The 21975-nt window shown below is 39.4% G+C and overlaps 1 protein-coding gene and 1 long non-coding RNA gene across 4 annotated transcripts in view; one reads left to right on the top strand and one right to left on the bottom strand.

Moving 5' to 3' along the window:
- LOC145343830 (uncharacterized) overlaps nucleotides 1-4408 on the bottom strand; it is a 55974-nt gene extending 51566 nt beyond the window's left edge. The window contains exons 1-2 of the long non-coding RNA XR_013886806.1: nucleotides 4225-4408; nucleotides 3733-3845 (exon numbers count right to left, since the gene is read on the bottom strand). This is a non-coding gene — a long non-coding RNA (uncharacterized LOC145343830). The remainder of the gene's footprint in view (nucleotides 1-3732; nucleotides 3846-4224) is intronic.
- The window catches only part of LOC145343827 (uncharacterized), a 252433-nt gene extending 235947 nt beyond the window's left edge, over nucleotides 1-16486 (top strand). For all 3 annotated transcript variants that reach the window (XM_080190224.1, XM_080190222.1, XM_080190223.1), the window contains one exon: nucleotides 11963-16486. In XM_080190224.1, the coding sequence (XP_080046350.1) occupies nucleotides 11963-13803 (1841 nt within the window). In that variant the 3' untranslated portion in view covers nucleotides 13804-16486. The remainder of the gene's footprint in view (nucleotides 1-11962) is intronic.
- The last annotated feature ends 5489 nt before the right edge of the window (nucleotides 16487-21975 follow it).

Raw genomic sequence — 21975 nt, 5'->3', positions numbered from 1 at the left:
GATGACATTGCATGAGGCCGCTGCCTTCAGTCAGAGGACATTGTTATCTGATCCCTGTTTGTTCCCGAGCTTCTTTCTCTGCATTGTCCAATGATAGAGCTATCTCGATGGCCTTCTTTACGTCCAAATTGGGTTCTATCATTAACATTTTTTGGACTGTCACATTGACAGAAATTACAGTATCATCAAGCTATTTTTAACGTAAGTTAAAGAGAATTCATTATGTTGCACAGATTTTGAAATATATGGAAGTCTGAAGTAAAGGGATTTAATTTAAGACATTAATTTACCGTAATTACCTTGAGGAAAAATAAGGAGATGTTCAGTGACTAAGGACTATATTACAGAAAGGAAAGTTGATCACTGCTATTGAGCTATCCTTGAAGCATAAAACTCTGTTCAGTTGTATCCCATATTGATGACCAGAGTTTTGGTTTGTTCCTTCCAGCAAATTTGCCTTCTGTCTTTTTACCCATCATCTATAAAAGTTAAATTGACGCTTTCTAAGATGGTAGAAAGAAAATACGTGATGCAATTACCTATGAAGTGTAAGCAGTTGCAAAATATCAGCATCGTTTGAAACCAATATTTTTTATTCATTTGTGGAATGTGAGCTTTGCTGGCAAGGCCAGTGTTTATTGCCCTTCCCTAATTGTCCTTAACTGAGTTGTTTGTTAAGCCATTAAGTAGGTCACTTAAGAGAAATAAACAATTCAAAACTGTTCTTCCCTGTTAAGTTAATCATTCTGTTCCACTGTAGCTCTCTTAAGATCATTTGCAATTAGTGAAGAAAAATAATGGTGTTGAACACCATAATATTGTCAACAAAATGAGATTTGCACACCATTGGCATTTTCCAATTAATAGTTTCGTTAATAATATACCTTCCATATTTATAACTGTGCCAAAATCATCAAACAATAATAAAATGGAATAAAAATGCCCTTATATAGAATCTCAACCTGCACAGACATTAACGATCCCCTGTGAAATTAGGATGGAAGGAAAATGATTTGAAATAATAGCCTAGATTAAAACCAAAAATGGCATCTTCAGTGGAATCTGGTCTTCTACAGGTCATCTTAACAGTAGTAAATGACATAATAATGAATTGTACCTGGTCAGAAAACTGACCATAAAAGGAAAGAAAAGTCTAGGGAAAATATTTTCTGTTCAAATTTACTGCCATTGCATACAATGATGGAAGGCTTTGAATTGTCTCACAGGAAAACCTAGAGCTGTGACCCACCTTTAACTTTTCCTGTCTTGTCCACCGCCACCCCCACCTACTCCTCTTAAAATAAATTCAAGCCATTCCAGACTGCAGCTTATATCAGCAACATCACCAGAGATTTTCTGGATGGAGAAAAATCCACAGTTATGGCTCCTCATTGAACAGCATATTTCTTATTCATTTATTTACTACACGGGGTGATTCTCCCAGCCCTTTGCACTAAAAAAATTAGTGCAGCAGGCCAGGAACATAAGAACATAAGAAATAGGAGCAGGAGTAGGCCATCTAGCCCTTCGAGCCTGCCCCGCCATTCAATAAGATCATGGCTGATCTGTTGTGGCTCAGTTCCACTTTCCCGCCCTCTCCCCATAACCCTTAATCCCCTCTCTTATCAAAAACCCATCAACCCGCGTCTTAAAAATATTTAGCGAGGCAGCCTCCACCACTTCAACGGGCAGAGAATTCCAGAGATTCACCACCCTTTGAGTGAAGAAGTTCCTCCTCAACTCCGCTCTAAACCGCCCCCCCTTTATCTTGAGGCTGTGCCCCCTAGTCCTACTGTCTTTTTTGAGCGGGAAGAGTCTCTCCACCTCTATCCTATCCATCCCATTCATCATCTTATACGTCTCAATGAGATCTCCCCTCATTCTTCTAAACTCTAACGAGTACAAGCCTAGTTTATTCAGCCTCTCCTCATAGCTCAACCCCCTCAACTCCGGTATCAGCCTAGTAAACCTCTTCTGCACTCCCTCCAAGGCCAAAATATCACATCGGACAATTTGTGGGATTCCTGCAAGCGTTCACCCCGCGCTGTGTCTCCCAGGCCTGGATTTCCAGCGGCGTCTGCATGGCTCTGGGAAATCAGCTAGGAGGTGGGGCTAGTATTTGTATACAATTTAAATACTATTAGCGGGCCCGGGACTTAATTCTCCAGGTCCACTAGCATCTTTCAACCCGCCAGAGTATTTTACTCCAGCGGAGATTACAGTAGCTCCCCACCTTTGTCTGATCCTGCTGGTATGAAGAGGAACAATCAGAGACTCCCACCCGCCCCACGGGGTCAGGTGGTAGAGACTGATGCCCCCTAGGCATGGGCTTCCTGGCAGTGCCAGCCTGTGCCCCTGGCACTGCTCAAGGGGCAAAATGGCCATGCCAAGGAGCACCTTGGCACTGCCCACTAGGCATGGAACAGTGCCGAGGGGGCAGCGCCTGCTTGGGGCAGGGCCTGTGGGGTGATCAGTGGGGATGGGCGGGGGGGGAGGTCCCGCTGCCACTGTGCGTAGGGATTGGTGGGGGCTGGAGGAAAGCCAGTGATCAGAGTGGAGGGGTCTGACTGCAGAGGAGTGGGGATCCTCACTGCTGAGAGATTGAAGGAGGGGATGGGAGGGGTTTCAGGGCTGGCCCGCAAATGGACAGGGAGATGTGATCGGGCTGTGTAGGGGTTGGGAGGGACAGCACTGTGGGATCCTGGGCTGGTCAGCGATTGAACTGACCAGCACGCTGATTTCAATTACTCTAGTGTGAATAGGCCCCGCGCCCTGAAATTTAATGATATTCACGCTGGTGGCCTCTGCATTGCACAGAATGTGGGAGATTCTAGTCCCACTGAAAAAACCAACATGAATTACTGCAGTTGTCTCATGAATTCAACACTTGGAATTTTTTTGGGAGAATGCCCCCCCCCCCCCAATATTTAATGCTATTCAGACCCTTGTCCTCTGCATAGTTTATTTTAAACCCTTTGAACTGTTTAACTACATTGATTGTTTTACTATTTATACAGCTTTTATATTTGCAATTTGAATACAAATAATAAATGTAACACTTAGCTTCAGCTCTTGCTTTTAGAACTCTTATAGCATAAACTGAACAGCAAAGAACAAGGATGGAATTGGGAAAGGACAACAGACTCATAAAAACAATTCTGAAACACTTTGACACATTGATGCCCACGACAAAGAATTTGACCTGTTATGGAATGCTTGTTTTAAATGTGCAGTCATGATATGTACTGCACTTTGACATTTTTGTCTTTTTTCCACGAGAAAAAAAATGGCAAAAAGTCACACTTCAGAATGCTTGACAGCACATTGCTTTTCAAAAGTAGATGCCTCTTATTTGTACAACTAATTTTCTCCCTCTCCACATGAAGGTGCTGAGTAATTCTTAGTTGCGTTTTCTTGAGAGTCTTTAGCCCTTGCATATCTCGACCAAGTGAAAATGGATGATGGTGCATCAGAAGCCTGTTTTGTATCTTTCCCAATGTTTATTTCAATTGTGGAAATCAGAGTCAGGAAGACTGTGAAACTGTCAACCAACCCATTCTACACTATCCACAAAATTATCCCCGTTGACTTTTTCTTACTGGTATCAAAGCCAAGGTTATTTTAGTCAATAGGCCAAACAAAACATTCATAATCTTTCAATTGTATACAATACCAACAGCATTTACCCATTCAGCCATTAAGGATAGTAATTACAACCAGTTTTGGTCTTACTTGATGATCAGCAGTGATTGACGATCATAGTTGGACTTTTTTCTGTCGCCTGTGGTTACAACCTCCACCTAGCCTTGTATTTCCCTTTGTAGTTTATTGTATACATGCACCAACTGAGAATGCAACAAACCAAGTATGAAAATAATATACATTTATGAGACTTTGATCCTATGTACTCGAGTATTTTTTTTTAATTGAAAGTTAGGTAATACAAAGGGCAATGTGCAGAATGCAAGTGAGATACAAAGAATTTTCTATTTCTGTCACTCTAAGGAGTAGCATTATTTCTTGACAGTCTTCCTTTCATCTGTATGTTTCAATATCGAATGCTAACTGTCCTTAACAATAACATAATCGTAGAGCAAAAATTCACACAGCCTTTAGTCTAATTAATTTTTATTGTTGTAACATTATCAGTCAATTCATTTCAAAGGTCCTATTAGATATTTGCTGACAATATATGTACTGCCAGGACTTTTCTTTTACACTTACCCAGTGTTTTCTCCTTGTCACTTGGAAGAGATCATTCATGCTGAGCTGCACTTCTCCAGGCACTGACATCTCTCTACTAGTTCATAAAACTAATCAATCTGTACATCCGTGCCCATTGAAAAAGTGTTGACAGGCCTTCTGGCTTTTGGGTATCACGGTCATGACCTCCATGTGTGCATTTTCCAACAGGATTCATGGAATATAGATTAGGATTGGGAGCCTTTTTTTTCTTTCTGTAACCTGAGCGTATCGAGGTTAATTATAGCCTCCACTGTTGCTGTTTTAGAAATCAGCTGACTGCACAGATGTGAAATTGAACCCAAGACCTATCTGGAATGTCTAGCCCTGTACCATTCAGTAGATTTACACGCGAAACCACCAAGGAGCCACAGCAGAGGTTTACAATCAACTTGAGGCTTTTTTATGGCTTTGACTTGATGCAACTGTTTCTAGCACTACTGCACATGCCACTTCTTGCATTCCTATATTACTACAATGACTGCACTACAAAATTACTTAATTGGCTATAAAGTGCTTTGAGATGTCCTGAGATCACTAAAGGCACCATATAAATTTAAACCTGTTTTTCCTATTTCATTCTCATTTACTTGCTGGCTGTTATTTTCTTCCCAATAGCCCTTCAGCTTCAAGGAATCAGCTTTTTCCTCACTACCCTCTCTTTTACTTTCCTGATTCCATCCATTCCTCCCCACTATCCAGCACAGGCGCATTTTGTCCAGCATAAGAAGTAGGATGCATTGTTGTAAGTTCAGTACCAATCATGTTAAACATTCCAATTTCACACCTTGTGAAAAGAAATGAAGCCATTACTGTTTGGAGATCATAACGTGAAGCCGTTTTTTTTTCCCCCATTATGAAGGAGAGATTTTGTAGTACATCAGGGATTACTGGCAACCAGTTTCAGAGATTTGTTGCAGAAGATTAGGAGTAAATCATCAAAGCTATTGCTCTCTAACATTGCTAGCGGATGCATGTAATGGCAAGAGAAGATATTTCAAGTGTCTTATCTGGAATAAATAGTGATTTATGAAAGTAGTTTATGTAGAGGGCAAGAAATATGGTCATTCTCATCCTGTGGAATCAGTCGATAATTTATTTTTCCATAGAGCTCAGTATACTAACATGTCCTTAATATAGAAAACAAGATACTAGTGTTGTGAGCTGGCTCACAACATACTGTAAGAACTATTTCCAATTTAAGATCATAACCAAAAAATAGCGAATTTTGCAGTTTCACAATCAAATAAATTGACCTGATCCATTTGTTGGCCCATTTCTATTACTACAATGTCATTATTAGTATCATCCACAGCTAACTAAGGAAGTTAAATATGGTATCAGATTGAAAGAAAAAGTGCAAAATGCTGCGAAGATCAGTGTTAGGCTAGAAGATTGGGAAAATTTTAGAAACCAGCAATGAATGACTGAAAAAGACAGCACAATTAGAGTATGAGAGTAAACTAGTAAGAAATATAAAAACAGAAATATAAAAAGGAAAAGAGTTGGTTGCTTAGACTGGGAAATTGATAATGGAAACCAAGGAAATGACAGACAGTATTTTGTATTGTGCCTCTATTAGTAGGCACAATAAAGTCCAAAGAATATAGAAAATCAAGAGACAAAAGGAATGGAGGAAGTTAAAACAATTACGATCACTCAAGATAAAGTACCAGGAAAACTAATGGGAGTCGAGGCTGATAAGTCCTCTGGAGCTGACGGCCTACATCCAAGCCTCTTAAAATGAATGGCTGCAGAGATAGAAGATTCATTGGTTGTAATTCCAAAATTCCCTATATTCTGGAAGCTCCCAACGGATTGGAAAACTGAAAATATAACCCTTCTAGTCAAGAAAAAGGGGAATAGAAACAGGAAAATAGAGTCCAGTTAGCCTAACATCTGTCATTGGGACAATGCTGCAATCTATCATTAACAAACTGGTAGCCAGACATTTAGAAAATTACATTAGAATCAGGCAGAGTCAACATTGTTTTGAGAAAAGGAAATTGTGTTTGACAAAATTACTGGAGTTCTTTGAAGATGTAACAAACTGGTTAGATAACGAGGAACCAAAACATGTAGTGTATTTGAATTTCCAAAAGGCATTCAGTAAGTTGTCATTATAAAGGTTGTTGCATAGGGTAAGAGCTCATGATGTTGAAGATAACATATTAGCATGAATAGACGATTGACCACCTAACAGTGAACAGAAAGTTGAAATAAATAGGTCATTTTGAGGTTGGCAAAATGGAACTAATGCTGTGCCTCAAGTTTCAGTGCTGGGTCTTAACTATTTACAATCTCTATAATGACTTAGATGAGGAGAGCGAATATATAATAGCAAAATTTGCTGAAGATGCAAAATAGGAAAGCAAGATGTAAAGAGAACACAAAGGGTCTGCAAAGGACTATAGATAGGTTAAGTGAATAAGCAAAAACTTGGCAGATGCAGTATAACGTGGGAAAATGTGAGGTTGTCCACTTTGGCAGGAAGAATAGAAAAGCAGAATACACTTTACATAGAGACGGTGCAGAATGTTATGGCGTAGAGGAATCTGGGATTTCTTGTTCATGAATCACAAAATGTTAGCATGCAGATACAGCAAATCTTGGCCTTTTGGGTAAGATCAAGTGTAGTATCGATATGCAGCACTTGGTTGAAGACATTAGGTTACATTTCAGCTTCATTTGAAGCAATTTTTTAAAGCAGCATCTCAGCCTTTTGGCTAAGATGCAAATAAGATCAAGCCTTGGAGGAGGAGCTACACCTACTCCGATCAGCTTGGATCATGTAGGTGAGAGCCCTGTCTTGTCAGCTTGGATCAGGAATGTCCCAACTTGTTGGGACTCTGAATTGGCTTTAATTTGACTTGATTGGATTGGAATAAAGTTTAAAAAAAATTGGAAGGCAAATTAAACATTGGCCTTTACTGCAAGGAGGATGGAATATAAAGTAGGAAAGTCTTGCTACAAACCGTACAGGACATTGATCAGAGTGCACATAGAATATTGTATACAGTGTCGGTGTCCTTGCACCCGGATGATATACTTGCATTAGAAGCTGTTCAGAAAAAGTTCACTAGACTAATTTTTGGGGTGAAGGAATTGTCCTATGAGGGAAGGTTAGGCTTGTACTCATTAGAAAAATGAGAGGTGTTCTTATTGAGACATAAGAGGAGACTTGACAGGGTAATGTAATCTAGAACTAGGAGGCATAGTTTAAAAATTCACTCATTTAAGATAGAGATTAGGAGAGATTTCTTCCGTCTGTGAATCATTATTTTGCAGAATTTTCTTCCCCCGAGAGCAGTGGAAGCTGGGTCATTGACTATATTTAAGGCTAAGTTGGACAGATGTTTCATATTCAACTGAGTCAAGGGCTATGGGAGCAGGCAGGCAAGTGGAGTTAAGGCCACAATCAGGTTGATGACAGAACAGGCTCAAGGAGCTGAATGGCCCACTCCTGCTCCTATTTCTTAAGGTCCTATGAGAAGTGCATTGGAATAATCAAGTATAGAAGTAACAAAGGTACGAGAGAGGGTTTCAGCAGCAGATAAGCTGAGTCAGGTGCAAAGCCAAGCAATTTTAACAAGGTGGAATCAAACAGCCTTGGTGATTATAGGTCGAAAGCCCATCTCAAGGTCTAACGTGATAACAAGGTCATGTACTGACTTGTTTAATCTCAGACTGTTGCCAGGGAGACAGTGGATTTAGTAGCTAGCAAATGGATTTTGAAGTGGAAAATAAGGGCTGCAATTCTTTCAAATCGGGACTCAGAGTCCATGCCAGTGGGAAAACAAGAGCCTTGCAAAGAAACACTGCCAACCCACGCACATCACCCTGGTATGATGCCATGCTAACCCTTGGGGGTGGCGGGGGGGAGATGCGGTGGGGAGCAGGAAGCTGGAGCAGAAGGGGAAAGCAAGGATTGGGAGAAGAAAGGTGGAAGGGAGGCTAGTATAATGGGAAGGGACTAGGCTAGACAGGGTGTCAGGATCAGAGGAGGTGGGGGGAGGATACATCTGCCAGACATTGAACCTCCTATACCTTGAATCTGGAGGCAGTGAGGGCCTCCGTGGACCTACATTCCTTTCGGACTGTGGCCACCTCCTGCTCTGCTCCTTTGGCATCCTCCTCCTTTGTGCCATCTTGGTCCTCCTCCTCCTCCTTTGATGAGACAACTTGTTCCTCCTCCACTATGTTGCAAGTTTGTGTAGCACACAGCAAGCAATGCCACCTCTGTATTGAAGTGCCCCTCCGGAAAGGTCTAAACATCAGAACTGCATCTTGAGGAGGCTTATGCATCACTCGACAAATCTCGGTAGCATGGAAAATTCCCGCCAGCGTGAACAGTGATAAGATTCCAGCAATAAAGTTTTATAACACGGAAAGAGACCCTTTGGCACATTTTGTCTATGCTGGCCATATGTGCTTTCAGATGATATTGTCAAGGGACAGTGTGTAGTTGAGAAATAGAAAGGGACCAAGGACAGATCTGTGGGAGACACCTGAGCACAGCACAGGAGCAGGAAGATAAGGCATTGTAAATGGTTCTCTGGCTGCAATTATATACGTAAGAATGGAACCAAGTGATTGCAGTACCACCCAGCTGGATGGCAATGGATAGGTGTTGGAGGAGGATGAAGCAGTCAACAGCTATCAAAAGCTGCAGATAGAAGCTGTAGAAGTCACATAGAACTTTTGGAAAAAAAAGGTGGAAACCTATGAACAATGGTGCATTACTCTGCGGTACATCCTTCTTCATCATCTCATTTATAAACAAGAGCAAAAAGGGACATGAAAGCTACATCTTGCTCTGCCAACGATGAATTTAGCTTGTATATACTCACTCCTACTTTCATTTGTAACCTTTTTCCTGACAATGTACTATTCTCCAACTGATGCGCCAGATTGACAGCCTACTCCAAATCCTAAAACTGCTCTTTGTCCAGATGATTGATACTGCATGCAAATGGCAAACTTTGAATATTTTCAGCCATGTAGACACAGCCATAAGGAGAAGACCTATCTGGGCACACACTGATGCTGTGCTGTCCATCCTCCTATTTAACTAAATCGGCAAACACAAACATCCATACCTTTTAGTACCCTGTAACACGGCAATTCAGTTGCTGCCATGTATGTGCCTTTGTTTGTATGGACTCTCACATAATTCTATTAAAAAGTATCATCTGCTTTTTCCCTGTCCCATAACATTTGTTGTTTCTGGTCACAGAGGAAGAAGAACCTGTTCCAACCGACTGTAGCAACGATTAGGCAATCTTTCAGAAAGATGACTGTAGGACACTACTCTTTTCTGGAATCTCATAGTACTTATATGATTAATATGTCAGCATTACTCAGTTTACATAGTAGTTTATATTCACCTTCATTGACAAAGGGGAAAATTATATTGCAGTTGTGTAAAAAGTTGCATAAATAATTATCTATGATATTCCCAAGGGCCAAAAGCAGGAAAAGGCCTGGAAATGGATTTTCAGGTAGCAGTTCTATCATTTGTGCCCAATAATTAGTGAAGAGCTCATAGCTATCTAGCCATGTTTTAGTTCTAATTGCCTCAGCAGTGTCAGATCTTATTAATTCTACTTTATTTGCTAAATTGTACTTTGATTTTTGATCCTATTTAGTATTTAATCTCGTAAATTTTCTGAACTAATGAGTCACCCAGCCCATTCTTGATTTATATAATTGATTATCCAATCCTTTCACTATGATCTCAGTACCCTCTTGAGACTGAAGTTTTCAAAAGATGTTTGAGTAACGATGCTGCACATTTAGAGCTTAAGCATTCAAAGTGTTATACTGAACTCTGTTCAATCAGTTTTGTCAGAAATTATATCTCATTTTAGCTTACCTTGTTTCACAGAGAAGAGGAAAAATCCTACAGGGTGGGCTCTGGCATGGTTTTTGTAAAGTGCAAATTAATTCTGCTTGCAATATTGATGTATTGTAACAATTGAACTGTCACTGAAGTGCTTTAATAAGTAATTTCTTCACTTTGAAATCCATTCCTAATTGAATGTTCTTCGTACTTGCCAGTTTACCAACAGATCATGGTTTTCAGTTACTTAAATTGTAATTTTTAATATCCATTTTGCTTGACATAGCCTACCATGCTGACTTATATTTTTGTAGGGCTTCGTCTTTACTGTTACATTTTTTTCATTTATATTCTTATCTTCCATCTTGTTCTTTTTTTCAGTTTCATAGTCTCTACCTGTGTTCAATTCATAATCACATCTCTACATTGAAGTATGGTGGGCATTATTGTTGAACTTGCACCAAATGTGTTTGTATCTATGCATTTTAGTTAACCATTGTAATTTACTTATGTTTGTTTGTCTGTTTCCCTGTTGCATTTTGTGCAGTATAGGCTATCAAAAATTATAATAAATTAGTTTATAGTGTGCTGTTGCATGTGCTTAAATGATTCCTGCTGCCTCAAGCTCAGAATATATCTCAAATCATCTAGCTTATGACATTATATGTTGCATACTTAAAATTAAGCAGCATCCAGCTCAGATTCATTTCAGTTGGACAAGTAATATTTTGGTCTTGTTGCATAGCTTTTACTGTGCAGAATCTTGATACAGTATGCTTTTTTAAAAGAAGGACATCTTTTATTGGCAACAAAAAAATTATTTTAAGTGTGATTATTAAAAGATTAAGTATGGGCTCTATGTTTGTAATTATGTATTATTCACTAGCATGGTAAAGGAGCATTAATAGATTTTAATGACCCATGTAGTTTTTTAAAAACATTTTGAAAGAACATTGTACCTGACAAAATACCCACCTGGCTTAACATCTGTTGAAAAAACAATATACATGCTCTATTTCAAGATTCATTCATAATTTACAGATTATGATTTTGATTTCTTTACATATAATACTTTGCTTTTAGAAATGTTTATCTTAAAGTCATTATTTGAACAACCGGAATAAAATATAACTGCTGTTGGATGAATTGTTCTGCTCTCCCCTCTGTTAGGTTATCCTACTCCAAGTACAGTTGTCTGTTTGAAAGTTGCACTTACACATTCTGATACACTGATGGTTGACTCCGAAACCAGCAGACAGTCAATGGATGGACCTAAGTTACTTCACAATTTCTGCTTATCCACTGGGATGGCAGCCTCCATTACTTTGAACTCCTCACCATCTCCCTGTCCCCAGTAGTGACTTAGTTCCTCAAGTGCCCTGAGGAAAACCTTATCACCTGTTGCTCTGCAGTGACAGTGACTGTGCCTGAAGTGCAGCAACTTGTTATTTTATGACTTTCCTAGATTTTTTTCATCTGTAAGGTTGCCACCTACACTATTGCTCCTTTATGTGAAATTTTCACCATGGAAACTACTAATGGAATGCATTGACCACCAGGAGGAGTATTTGTTGCAGGGCTAGACTAACCTCTTCTTTGCTCTTTATTCTTCATTCTGCTCATAGAACATGTGTTGTTTAATGTTTTCTTCAGAGTCTGAGTCTTATAAATAGGCATTAATATATGTAAAGAAATCAAAATCAAATATAACAATTAAATGAACTGAACTTGTACACAAGAGAACCAATGTATTATCTTCTGCAGGAACATAATTTTAGATGGTATGTGGAATTCACAGATAAAGTAATTGCTGCTTTTTTCTTTACATTAAAATCTTCAGACTAAGTAGCATTTTTTTTTCTTTTTGATCTATTTTAGCAAAACCCGATGAATTTCCCAACAAACCATTAGGCCAGGAAATTTCTGTCACCTTAATACCAGAGAAGAATAACATCATGGTCAATGGCAAGAATGAAAAGGTTAATTCTCTTTCAAATGACTTTGAACCTGATAATAAGGTGGACAGAGAAGCACTGGAAAAAAGCTATATTCGGCCTTCTGAGTCGGAGCCTGTGGATAAGAGCAAGACTTCTTCTCCAGAAAAGAATGAGAATCCATGTCCACTGGAGAACAATGCTCATGGGGAAGTTTGTGAAGTTCAAGCTCCTATTGATGAAAACTCCAGGTCCCCTAAAAAAGACCAAAACCAGGTGCCAAAAGAAAATGAAGTAGTGCTTTCAGAAATGTTTCCACCTCCTAGCCCAGAAAAAGATTCAAAGGAGCCTCTCAAGAAGGAAGACATTTTACCTGCTGAGAATTGTATTGCAGAAAATAATACAACCCCAAATTTAAAAGAAGTTAGCTATATTGTTCCAGAAGACAAAAGCATCAATTCTCCAGAAGAGAACACCATCAATTGGCAAGACAAGAAAAAAGTTGAGTATGCAGAAAGAACTGAAGTAGCTGAAACTCAATCACCGCAGGAACAATCTGTGTACTATTCAGAAAGTAATCAAGTTTCAGTACTTAAAAATATGGCTACAAAGTCTCCACAGAAAGACCAGGCACTTGTTTCAGAGTCAGTGGATGAACGGTTGCTAGATGAAGAATATAACAGTGATAATCCCTGTCCATGGAGAAATGATGGACTGATAGATACGGAAAAAAGTGAGAATATGCCATTACCTTTTCCAGAACCTCCACCTGCAGTGGTGTTCTCTGAGGAAATGCATGTTTTGCTCCCAAACCCAGAAGAAACATTGCATATTTATTCTGGCCCCAATGACCTTCAACAATTGGAAGCACATTTCCCTGTTCATCAACTACTGTCTATGTACCCAGAAAAGAATAATGCATCTTTCAGTGATTTGATGCAAGAAACTTCAATTGATTTGAACAGCACAGAAATAAAAGATGTAAATGAGTTCCAGAGTGAAAGACGGGTTTCAAATGTTTCTCAGTATGACAATTTATCAGATACAGAGTATAGGTATGATCATATTATTTCAGAACCAATGACTGAGATTCAGTATGATGAAAATGATGCACATGTCCAGCAAGAGCTTGCATGTGCAGAACCAGTAGAACCTGCTGTCAGTTTGCCTAAACCACTTTTGGGATTAGAATTGTCAGATAAACAACAGTCCACTGAACAGGACTCATCTTTGTATCAACAGGCTTGGGACACTTACAGCCCTGAAAACCATGCCATGCCTTCTGCTCAGCAGAGTCCTTCCAAATATTCACCAACTGTTCACAAACAGGACCCTATAAGAAATGTAAATTTCCAGAATCCCGAGCATCCAATTGCTGTCACGGAGCCCTCGCCCATCAGGCAGTGTTTAAATAGCCCCTGTAAAATAGTCAGGTCCATGACTTCAGTTCATGAGACACATGGAGCTGAACAAAATCTTCTGCACTTCAAACAAATGGCATTGCCTGTACAGGATGACACACAGTTGGTTGTAACTTCTGATGAAAAGGAGACTTGTACAATAAGAGAGATTGACCCACCTGAAGCTAATTTTCCAGTTTCAAATGTGACCTTGGATAAAACTGTAAGCCTGACACAAATAGCAATTCATCCTATTGTATGTTCCCCTCCTACTGATACAAATATGCAACAAGAACATGTCATAGTTGCAACAGAAAATCTTGACACAGAAATTTGTTTGGCAACATCTCCAGAGTCCCAAGACTGTGAATCTGCTACATCATGACAGCAGTCATTCCATTTTAACCATAATACATATGTACAAAATTTCACCAATTACAAAGATCAAATGTTCCAAAATGCAGAAGCATTTAATCTCATAATAGCAACCATACATTTTCCAAATTTTCAACTCATTGGTTAATTAGGCTTTGAGGGCAGTATCGATATTGAGTCATTACAGAAATCTATGCAAACTGTACAATTTCATAACTTTAAAATTTTAAGACATTGTATTATACATCATTCTGCATCCTCAGAAAATATGAAGGCAGGTAACTATATTTTAACATTGTGTAAAATCTTTATTTTTTTTGGCCTTTGTAATTGTTGGTGAAATACCCATCTTGTTAGCAGCCTAAACTTTGTTTAAGCTGATGCATGACCACCATCAAAATGCTTTGAACATTTGAAAGGGAGTGAGCAGGCTCACTTCATGACATGCTGTAGCACTGTCTGTCACACAAGTAGCTTTTGGTTTTCTCATGTGGACTGTTTTTTCATTCACATCCCAAGATGTGTGGCAAGCAGGCAATGCAGATTGAGTTTCTCATCAGTTATTTCTATCTTGCTTGATTTTGATATATACTGGTCCACACCTTTGGCTGGAAATAGTACCATCATGCACAGACTAAATTCCTTTAGCTTCTGGAATATTGTACAAATGTACTTTGAAGAAGTTATAGAATTTGCATTCTTTACAAAATCTTTGAAGTTGTTTAGTAAATACTTAAATAGTAGGAGTTTCTGACATGATGTTTTTAGTTTCCTATTTTTACAGTTTTTAAGGATGCAAAAATAAATCATTTAAATAACTGTGGTATGATGCTGAAGGACCGGAAATGTAGTTGTTGATGTTTACTGTAAATTTTAGAACAAAATTTTGACAAAGGACTGCTGAAACTATGCTTATGATTACACTTTTTCATAAGGGAAAAATTTGATGTCATTCCCTGACACTTGCTTTGCCTGTAATTATCCATATAACATTTTGGTTAGTATTGAGGAGCTTGTACTGTGTGACATCAACTCAGGAATATAGTATTCTTGCTTGATGACCACTTGCAAACAGTGATTATTTACAACAAGCAAAACAGAATGTGTAGTGGTGCTCTGAGCATACAAAACGTTAGGAATGTAATATGCATTTTAGTGAGAGAAATATTAACCCTGAAAATTGAATGGATGTATTTAACTGATGTGTGATGTACATAGTTTTTTTTTGTAAAGGCTGTTTAATTTTGCACTTTCTATGATAGGCTCAAGTTAGCTTTTTCTTTAAAAGCTATAAGTTTTCAATGATGGTTGATAATGGGAAAATAATTTTGTTCTATTTGTTAAAATTTTGTAAATTTACTTTTGCAGGGCTTCTACATTGCCCGGTTTTCTTTTTATTTTATTTGAAAACATGTGAATAACTTGGAATAGTGTGGAAACATTATTATGTGCAATGCACCAACAATGTTGTAAACAAAGCTTTAAGAATGTTTTTGATATGTTGCATTGTGTTTTGTAGCTCAAATTTAACATGGTGAAAATATCATTGCATAAAAAATATATTCTTGGCTTGTGTAAATTTTGGTTAACAATCAAAGTACTAAGATAGAAAAAGGGATTACTTTTAATCACCCACCTGGTGGAAAGCAGGTGGGTGGCCAATTTGAAATGAACAGGTTATACCTGCTCAAATCCTAACTATCTTTGTTTAAACTTGCCAGGTGTTGCAGGCAGGTGAAGCACTCGCCTAAATTTAGAAGTAAATTGGACCCTTAAACAGTGTTAACCAAGTTTGTAGCAGCATGTCTGAAGACAGAGACCATGTTTCCTTTCCTTTGTAGGGGCAAGAGGAGCACAAGGTATTTTCTATTTATTGATGCTTTATTGAAGTGAAAAGGTAGAGTACCTTTTCACTTTTCCACATTCTGTATAAATGATCCTTTATGAATGATTATATAGATTTATTGGACTTGAACCTTTTTCCCTCATCCACCAATGCTGAATACCAGGGAGTTCTCTCAGTTACATAGGCTTATAATATGGCAGCATGCTGAAAAATGTGTGTAGTGAGAGTGGTAAATCTGACTTTTACATTAAACTTTTTTATGTTGTTTCTGTTTGTGAAAATAATTTTGAAACATGCAATATTCATATTCAGTCTTTGGTTCATTTGTGGGGGAGGTTAGATTGAGGGGGCACCATTTAAAAATAATGGGTCTCCCATTTAAGACATACATGAGGAAAAATATATTTCTGTCTGAGGATCCTCTTCCCCAGAGATCAGTGGAGGCTGCTAGTTCATTGAATATTTTTAAGGTTGAGTTAGATAGATTCTGGCAAGGAAGTTAAAGACCAGAATATTCACACCAGCAGGATCTTCCAGTCTCACCAGAGTGCATCCCCATCGCATGTTTCCCAGAGGCAGGTGTACGTTCAACAGGAAATCTCTTAATAGCGGTGGGAGCAGAAGATCCTGCCACCAGCCAATGGGCCGTCTCCACCACCGTGAAACACAGCGCAGGGTGTGTGAAAATCCTGCCCAAAGGATCTAGGTAGCACAAAAAAATAAAAGCCACAATCAGATCAACTATGATCTTATCAATTGGTGGAGCAAGCATGAGATGCCGAATGGCCTATTCCTGTTCCAAATTCATATGTTCAAAACATTTTTTTATGTCAAATACTGGCTCTAACTTTTGTGTGTTTTTTTATTTTGTAACGAAATATCAATTTCCAATTACGAAGCATTAAGCAAGTTTCTCAGAATAAATAATCTTACAAACAAGAGATGTGAAGACAAATTGTGTCCAATTAATTAATGAATTCACCAGAAGTTTAATAGAGAATGTAGTTATCACAGAGATATAATTTAATAAAACAGAAATTAACTTATTTGGAAAAAAAAGTGTTACCATTGAAAACAGTAAAAAAGATGCAGGCACAAAATGGATGGCAAAAGAAGACAAAAGGCAGTGGAGATGGATTCCTGGAAGAAGAAAAATGTGAAGTTAATGCTTACCTAACCAGCAGAAATGAACTCATCACAGAGAGAGAGAAACAAAGAGGCTAGGAATGTTTGATGAATTGAGAATTGATGAATTGAGAAAATCCTGGTGGCACTGCTGGGACCTGAGATCTGCCAGCCATTCACAGTTGGGACTTCCTTGCAAGTGCAAAAGTCACACCTCAATCCAGTTAATAACCCAACAGTTGTAAATAACCCAGCAGCTGTAAATAAGCTACCTGGTGAGCCAGCCAAACATGAGAAAGCTTATCCCTTGACTTTTGCACAAGGGGGCAGGTAGTCTGCCCTAGCTGAAAATTAAGCCCTATAATTTGAGGTAGTCTGCTCAGTGACTGTCATCTTTTCATAATAATTCAATCAAGGTATTCCATCTCTTAAATATAAATCACTTCTTCTTCTGTTAATGTTTTGTGGAATGTGTTTGCAAGACAAAATGATCTGGTTTGAGATACTCTGGAAATATATAGTGAGCAACAGCATCTGAAGGGCCAAGGCTACAGAGTTCTTAAACTCACACTAGTTGTCTTTATCCTTTTCCGGCTTTCATTTGGGAATGTGCCCAAATATTGACGAAGTGCACTGTATTGAAACCAATGCACAATTCTAAATCTGCTTCAAAGTTCTTGTTGGATAAACAGAAACAGGAAATCAAACAGCAAAGGAAATCCCCCTTCATCTGAAGTTCAAGGTATCTGCAAAAGGATAAATATGTATTGTAAAATTGAGGGGGGGGGAACAGGATGACTGATGTGGGAAATGGAAAAAAACTGTTGCATTCCTGCAGTATGTGGTGCTCTTTTATGTTTAGCGCATTGTCGTTACTTCTTTGTATTTCCAGATTTCTTCAACCTGAATTCAAGTTCTCAGATTTCTATGGTGACCTCTGGATTACAAATCCAATAGCATGTACTTTTAATTGTGTGCTTTTAAAAATAAAAAGCCTCAAAGTGTAAGAAAAATTACACAAGGATGCATGAAAAAAGTGATTAGTTATTTTGTCAACCTTCATTCGACGGCTGCCTGTAGAATGGAGCTGAAGAAGATGTAGGAAGTATACAACAATGGTTAAATCAATGTTGAGTGTTGACAGAATTATGCTTCTCTCAGATAAGGATCGCAATCCAATAACATTTTAATATTCATTACCTGAGGTTACAAATGAAAGATGAACGCTTAGGCAAGATACTGGAAAACAGATAGAACTCATGGGTTTATATCTATGCGTGAGTCTGACAAAAGTAGACAAGTTTAAGAAATTTGTTTTTAAATTTATCACAGTGTGTATTTTTCCAGTGTTTTGTCTAAGTGGCCATCTTTCATTTGTAAGCTTAGGCAATGAGCAAGGGTCACCATAGCAATTTGAGAATTTGATCAAGCTGTTCAAATTTCTATAACCTTACCTTAGTTGAGCACTAAAACTGTAGGATTCAAATGTGGAAAAGTCAAAAATTGCGATTGGGCTCCAACCATACCAGCGCTATTGAAGCACTGAAGTCTATAAATGGCATGAGCCCTGCTTCTCTTCCTAGCAGTCTCTGCATGATGACCCAAGCTATGAATGGCTCCAGCGCAAGTGTGCTATACATGAACCAGAAACATCAGAAGTGGTTGGGTCATGATGTCAAACAGCAGTTCTAACTGACTTGATGCTTGTTGTGGAAACTTGGTTCACACAGGTCTAATGCATACATTTACTAATCATTCTCAATTGGATGTGCCTTCAGTGACACAACTGACCCCTCTTGAGCGATATTTAATGGAAAGGCATCCAATTTGCCACTGTGGTGCATTTACTTCCTTCTGTCGTGACAGCATTTGTAGAAATCTGTAATTTTCCTGTTTTCAGGCTAGGAGTTTCTGTGATGTAAAAATGGAAGTGTTTTGTGCTACCGCTGGGAGCATTTGTCAGATGGGTTTCGCCAGCTGGACAGGTCCCTCTCCCCATCCACTGACCGGGGGAGCATCACCAACATCACAGCAAAGAGGGGCATTATCCGCCTACCACTCAATAATGGGTCACCCCTCAACACCACACAGGTATGAGGGAGACCCAACCCAACCCCATTCCAGCCCCTTCCCACCCACACCCCCACTCAGACCACCCTTCAGACCACGTACCATGGCAATACTAATGGTTCACTGCACTGTGGCACTGGGATAAGTCCAGTGCCCATGTGCCCTCTGCTGATGCCATGCTGCAGAAGAAGGGTTTTGGGTGGATTTGGGCTAGGGCAAGGGGCTGACCTCATCACTCTGCCTTGGGATGACGTCTCATGGCTGGAATGCCTCTTCTAGGCCTGTCAGTCCTGAAGAGACCTCTGGCATGGTGATTTCAGGCAATCCTGTCATCAACATCTTTATTCCCGCCTGTCAGCAGTGAGAACTTTGAGGTTTGAGGTAGCCTGGTCACTTTAATCTCCATGCCCCCTGGACTGCAGCAGACTTTTAAATCACAGCAGCACTCCATTCTGCAGCAGGGATTTCCCTTCCTGTCGGAAGCTACTGGCATGCACAGACCCCTTTGAAGTCTTCTGACAGCAAAGAGATGTTGATTTCATTGGAGGAGGGTCCATTCTCCACAGGTGTTCACTGAGCCCTAATTTATTCACACAGTTTTTATTTAAAATCTCTGAGCCTTCCTAGAAAGCTGAAAACTTTGAAACCCTCTTCCATAAAAACCTTTGCTCTCTTTCAGTTTCATAGTGCAGTGCTTTGAAAGAAGCTTCCATTGACAAATCAATGGTTTACTCCTCAGCCTCCTATCAGCTGTGTTTATTTACCTTTCCCTTCACACTTCAATGCATCTCAAGTACCCCCATTGTTCCTAACTGCAATGTTCACAAAGGCTTTCTACACTGGTAGTTTCCTCAAAGAAGAAAAGTAGTTTCATTTCCTCTTTTGCAGACCACTTATTCCCTATGCAGAAACCACAGCTGTCAGTCAGGCTTATCGTCTATATAAACAATGTGGTTAGGGAAAATGGCAATACTTAATGTGTTCCAGTGTGAAAAGAAATGTAAATAAACACAGCTGACTGGAGGCTGAGTAGAGATCCATTAAGCTGTCAAAGGAAGCCTCTTTCAAAGCACTGCACTTTGAAATTGACAAATAAAAGGTTTCTGATGCAATAGAGAGGGTTTTAAAGGTTTCAGCTTGTTAGGAAGGCTCAGAGACTTCAAGTAAATGGGCGGGTGAATGGGCCGTTAAACCCACTAATTGTATTTCAATTAACAGGTTTGAATATGGGTAGGAACCTGATTGGGGCCAGTGAGGTGAGTTGGGAATATGGTGACCGTTTTTTGCCCAGCGTCCTAGTCTCCAGGCCATCGGAATTCTCACCAGAATTTAGCAGGCCTGGAGAATCCCTCTCATGGCCCTAATTAAATACTGGTAAGACTGAAGCCATTGTTTTTGGATCTTGCCTCAAATTCTGTTCACTAGCTACTGATTTCAGTGTTCTCCCTGGCAATAATCAGTCAGTACATGAACTTGAGATAAGCTTATGATCTCATTCACTAAGGCTGCCTGTTTCCATCTTTGTAACATTGCCTGATTTTGCATCTGATTCAGTTCATCTGCCCACTTGAAATCTTCATTCATACTTTTGTTATGTCAGTGCTTGACTATTCCAATGCACTCCTTATAGGAGCAGGAGTGGGCTATTCAACCTCTTGAGCCTGTTCTGTCATTCAGTAAGATCCTATGGTTATCCTTAATTCCACTTGCTTGCCTGTCCCCATAACTCTTGACTCCCTTGTATATCAATGATCTGTCCAACTCACCTTGAATATATTAAAAAAACAAGCCTCCACTGTTCTTTGAGGAATACAATGCCAAAGATTAACAACTCTGAAAGAGAAAAAAAATCCAGATCTTTATCTTAAATGGAAACCCCCTTATTTTTAAACTCTGCCCCCACCCTCCGCTAATTCTAGATCACTGCAAAAGGGGAAATGTCCTTTCAACAACTTCCCTGTCAAGCCACCTCAGAATCTTGTACATATCAATAAGATCATCTCTCGTTCTTCTAAACTCAAATGAGTATCAGCTCTATTTGATTAAGGTTTCCTCTTAAGACACACCCTTCATCCCAGGAATCAACATAGTGAAACTTCTCTGAACTGCTTCCAATACAAGTATATCAGGACTGAACACAGTTGGACCAAGATTCTTACTAATTGTAATCCGCCTTGCAATGAAAACCAACATTCCATATGCTTTACTTGTTGTACCTGCATACTAGCCTTTTGTGATTCATGTATAATGACACCTAGGTCCCTCTTTACTGCAGCATTCTGCAGTCTCTCGCCATTTAAATAATACTTTTCTATTCTTCAGGTCAAAGTGGACAATCTAATGTTTCCCCATATTATGCTACATTTGCCAAAACTTTTGTCCACTCACTTAACCTATCTATTTCTCCTTGCTGGCTCTTTGTATCATCCTTAAAACTTGCTTTCCTGCCTGTCTTCGTATCATTTACAAATTTGGTTACAATACACTCCGCCCATTTATCCAAGTTATTAATATAATTGGGTCTGATTTGCTCCATAATGCAGCCCTGCCAGCTGGGAATTTTTATCAACTAGGGATCAGAAGTCCACCCCAATGAAGTAAACAGCTAATTTACAATTTTAAAGGCCTTATTAAACAGCAATTTCCATTGCCAATAGTGGAGCAACTTGCCATCTGACAGTTACATGGAGATGGCCTCCCAGAGGCAGCCCAGCAGGGAAGGCTTCACGGGCTAGGAAGAGTTCTCCAGCAGGAAAGGCAGTCCCTGCGGCCCCAACAATTTGACCCTCAGCCCCATGGTTTAAAACAAAATTCACCATCTGCTGTACCTCAGCAGTGCCCACCTCTCCCAGTAGCATTGTTGAGGCTATCTGCTGGCTCTGTGATTGGACAGGCAGCATGGAGAGCCTGCCAACCATACTCAATTAGTCGCTAGACCCACAGGCAGCCAATTAGGAGTTTGCCTGTTGTAAAATGCTGAGTGGGTCCCTACTACCGACAAGTACAGCTTTGGGAACCACTTTTGGCCCTGACTTTGGGGTTCCTGCTCACCTAATAAAGTTCAGCCAACATTTCATCAGAACCCATTTTCAACATGGGCAGTATTTTGTCCAGAATTCTTGAAGTTCAGCTGTCCCTTGA

The sequence above is a fragment of the Carcharhinus amblyrhynchos genome, chromosome 6, assembly GCF_965287045.1.
Source record: "Carcharhinus amblyrhynchos chromosome 6, sCarAmb.v2.hapA, whole genome shotgun sequence".
Taxonomy (NCBI): Eukaryota; Metazoa; Chordata; class Chondrichthyes; order Carcharhiniformes; family Carcharhinidae; genus Carcharhinus; species Carcharhinus amblyrhynchos.
This window is presented reverse-complemented; position numbering and strand designations above follow the sequence as displayed.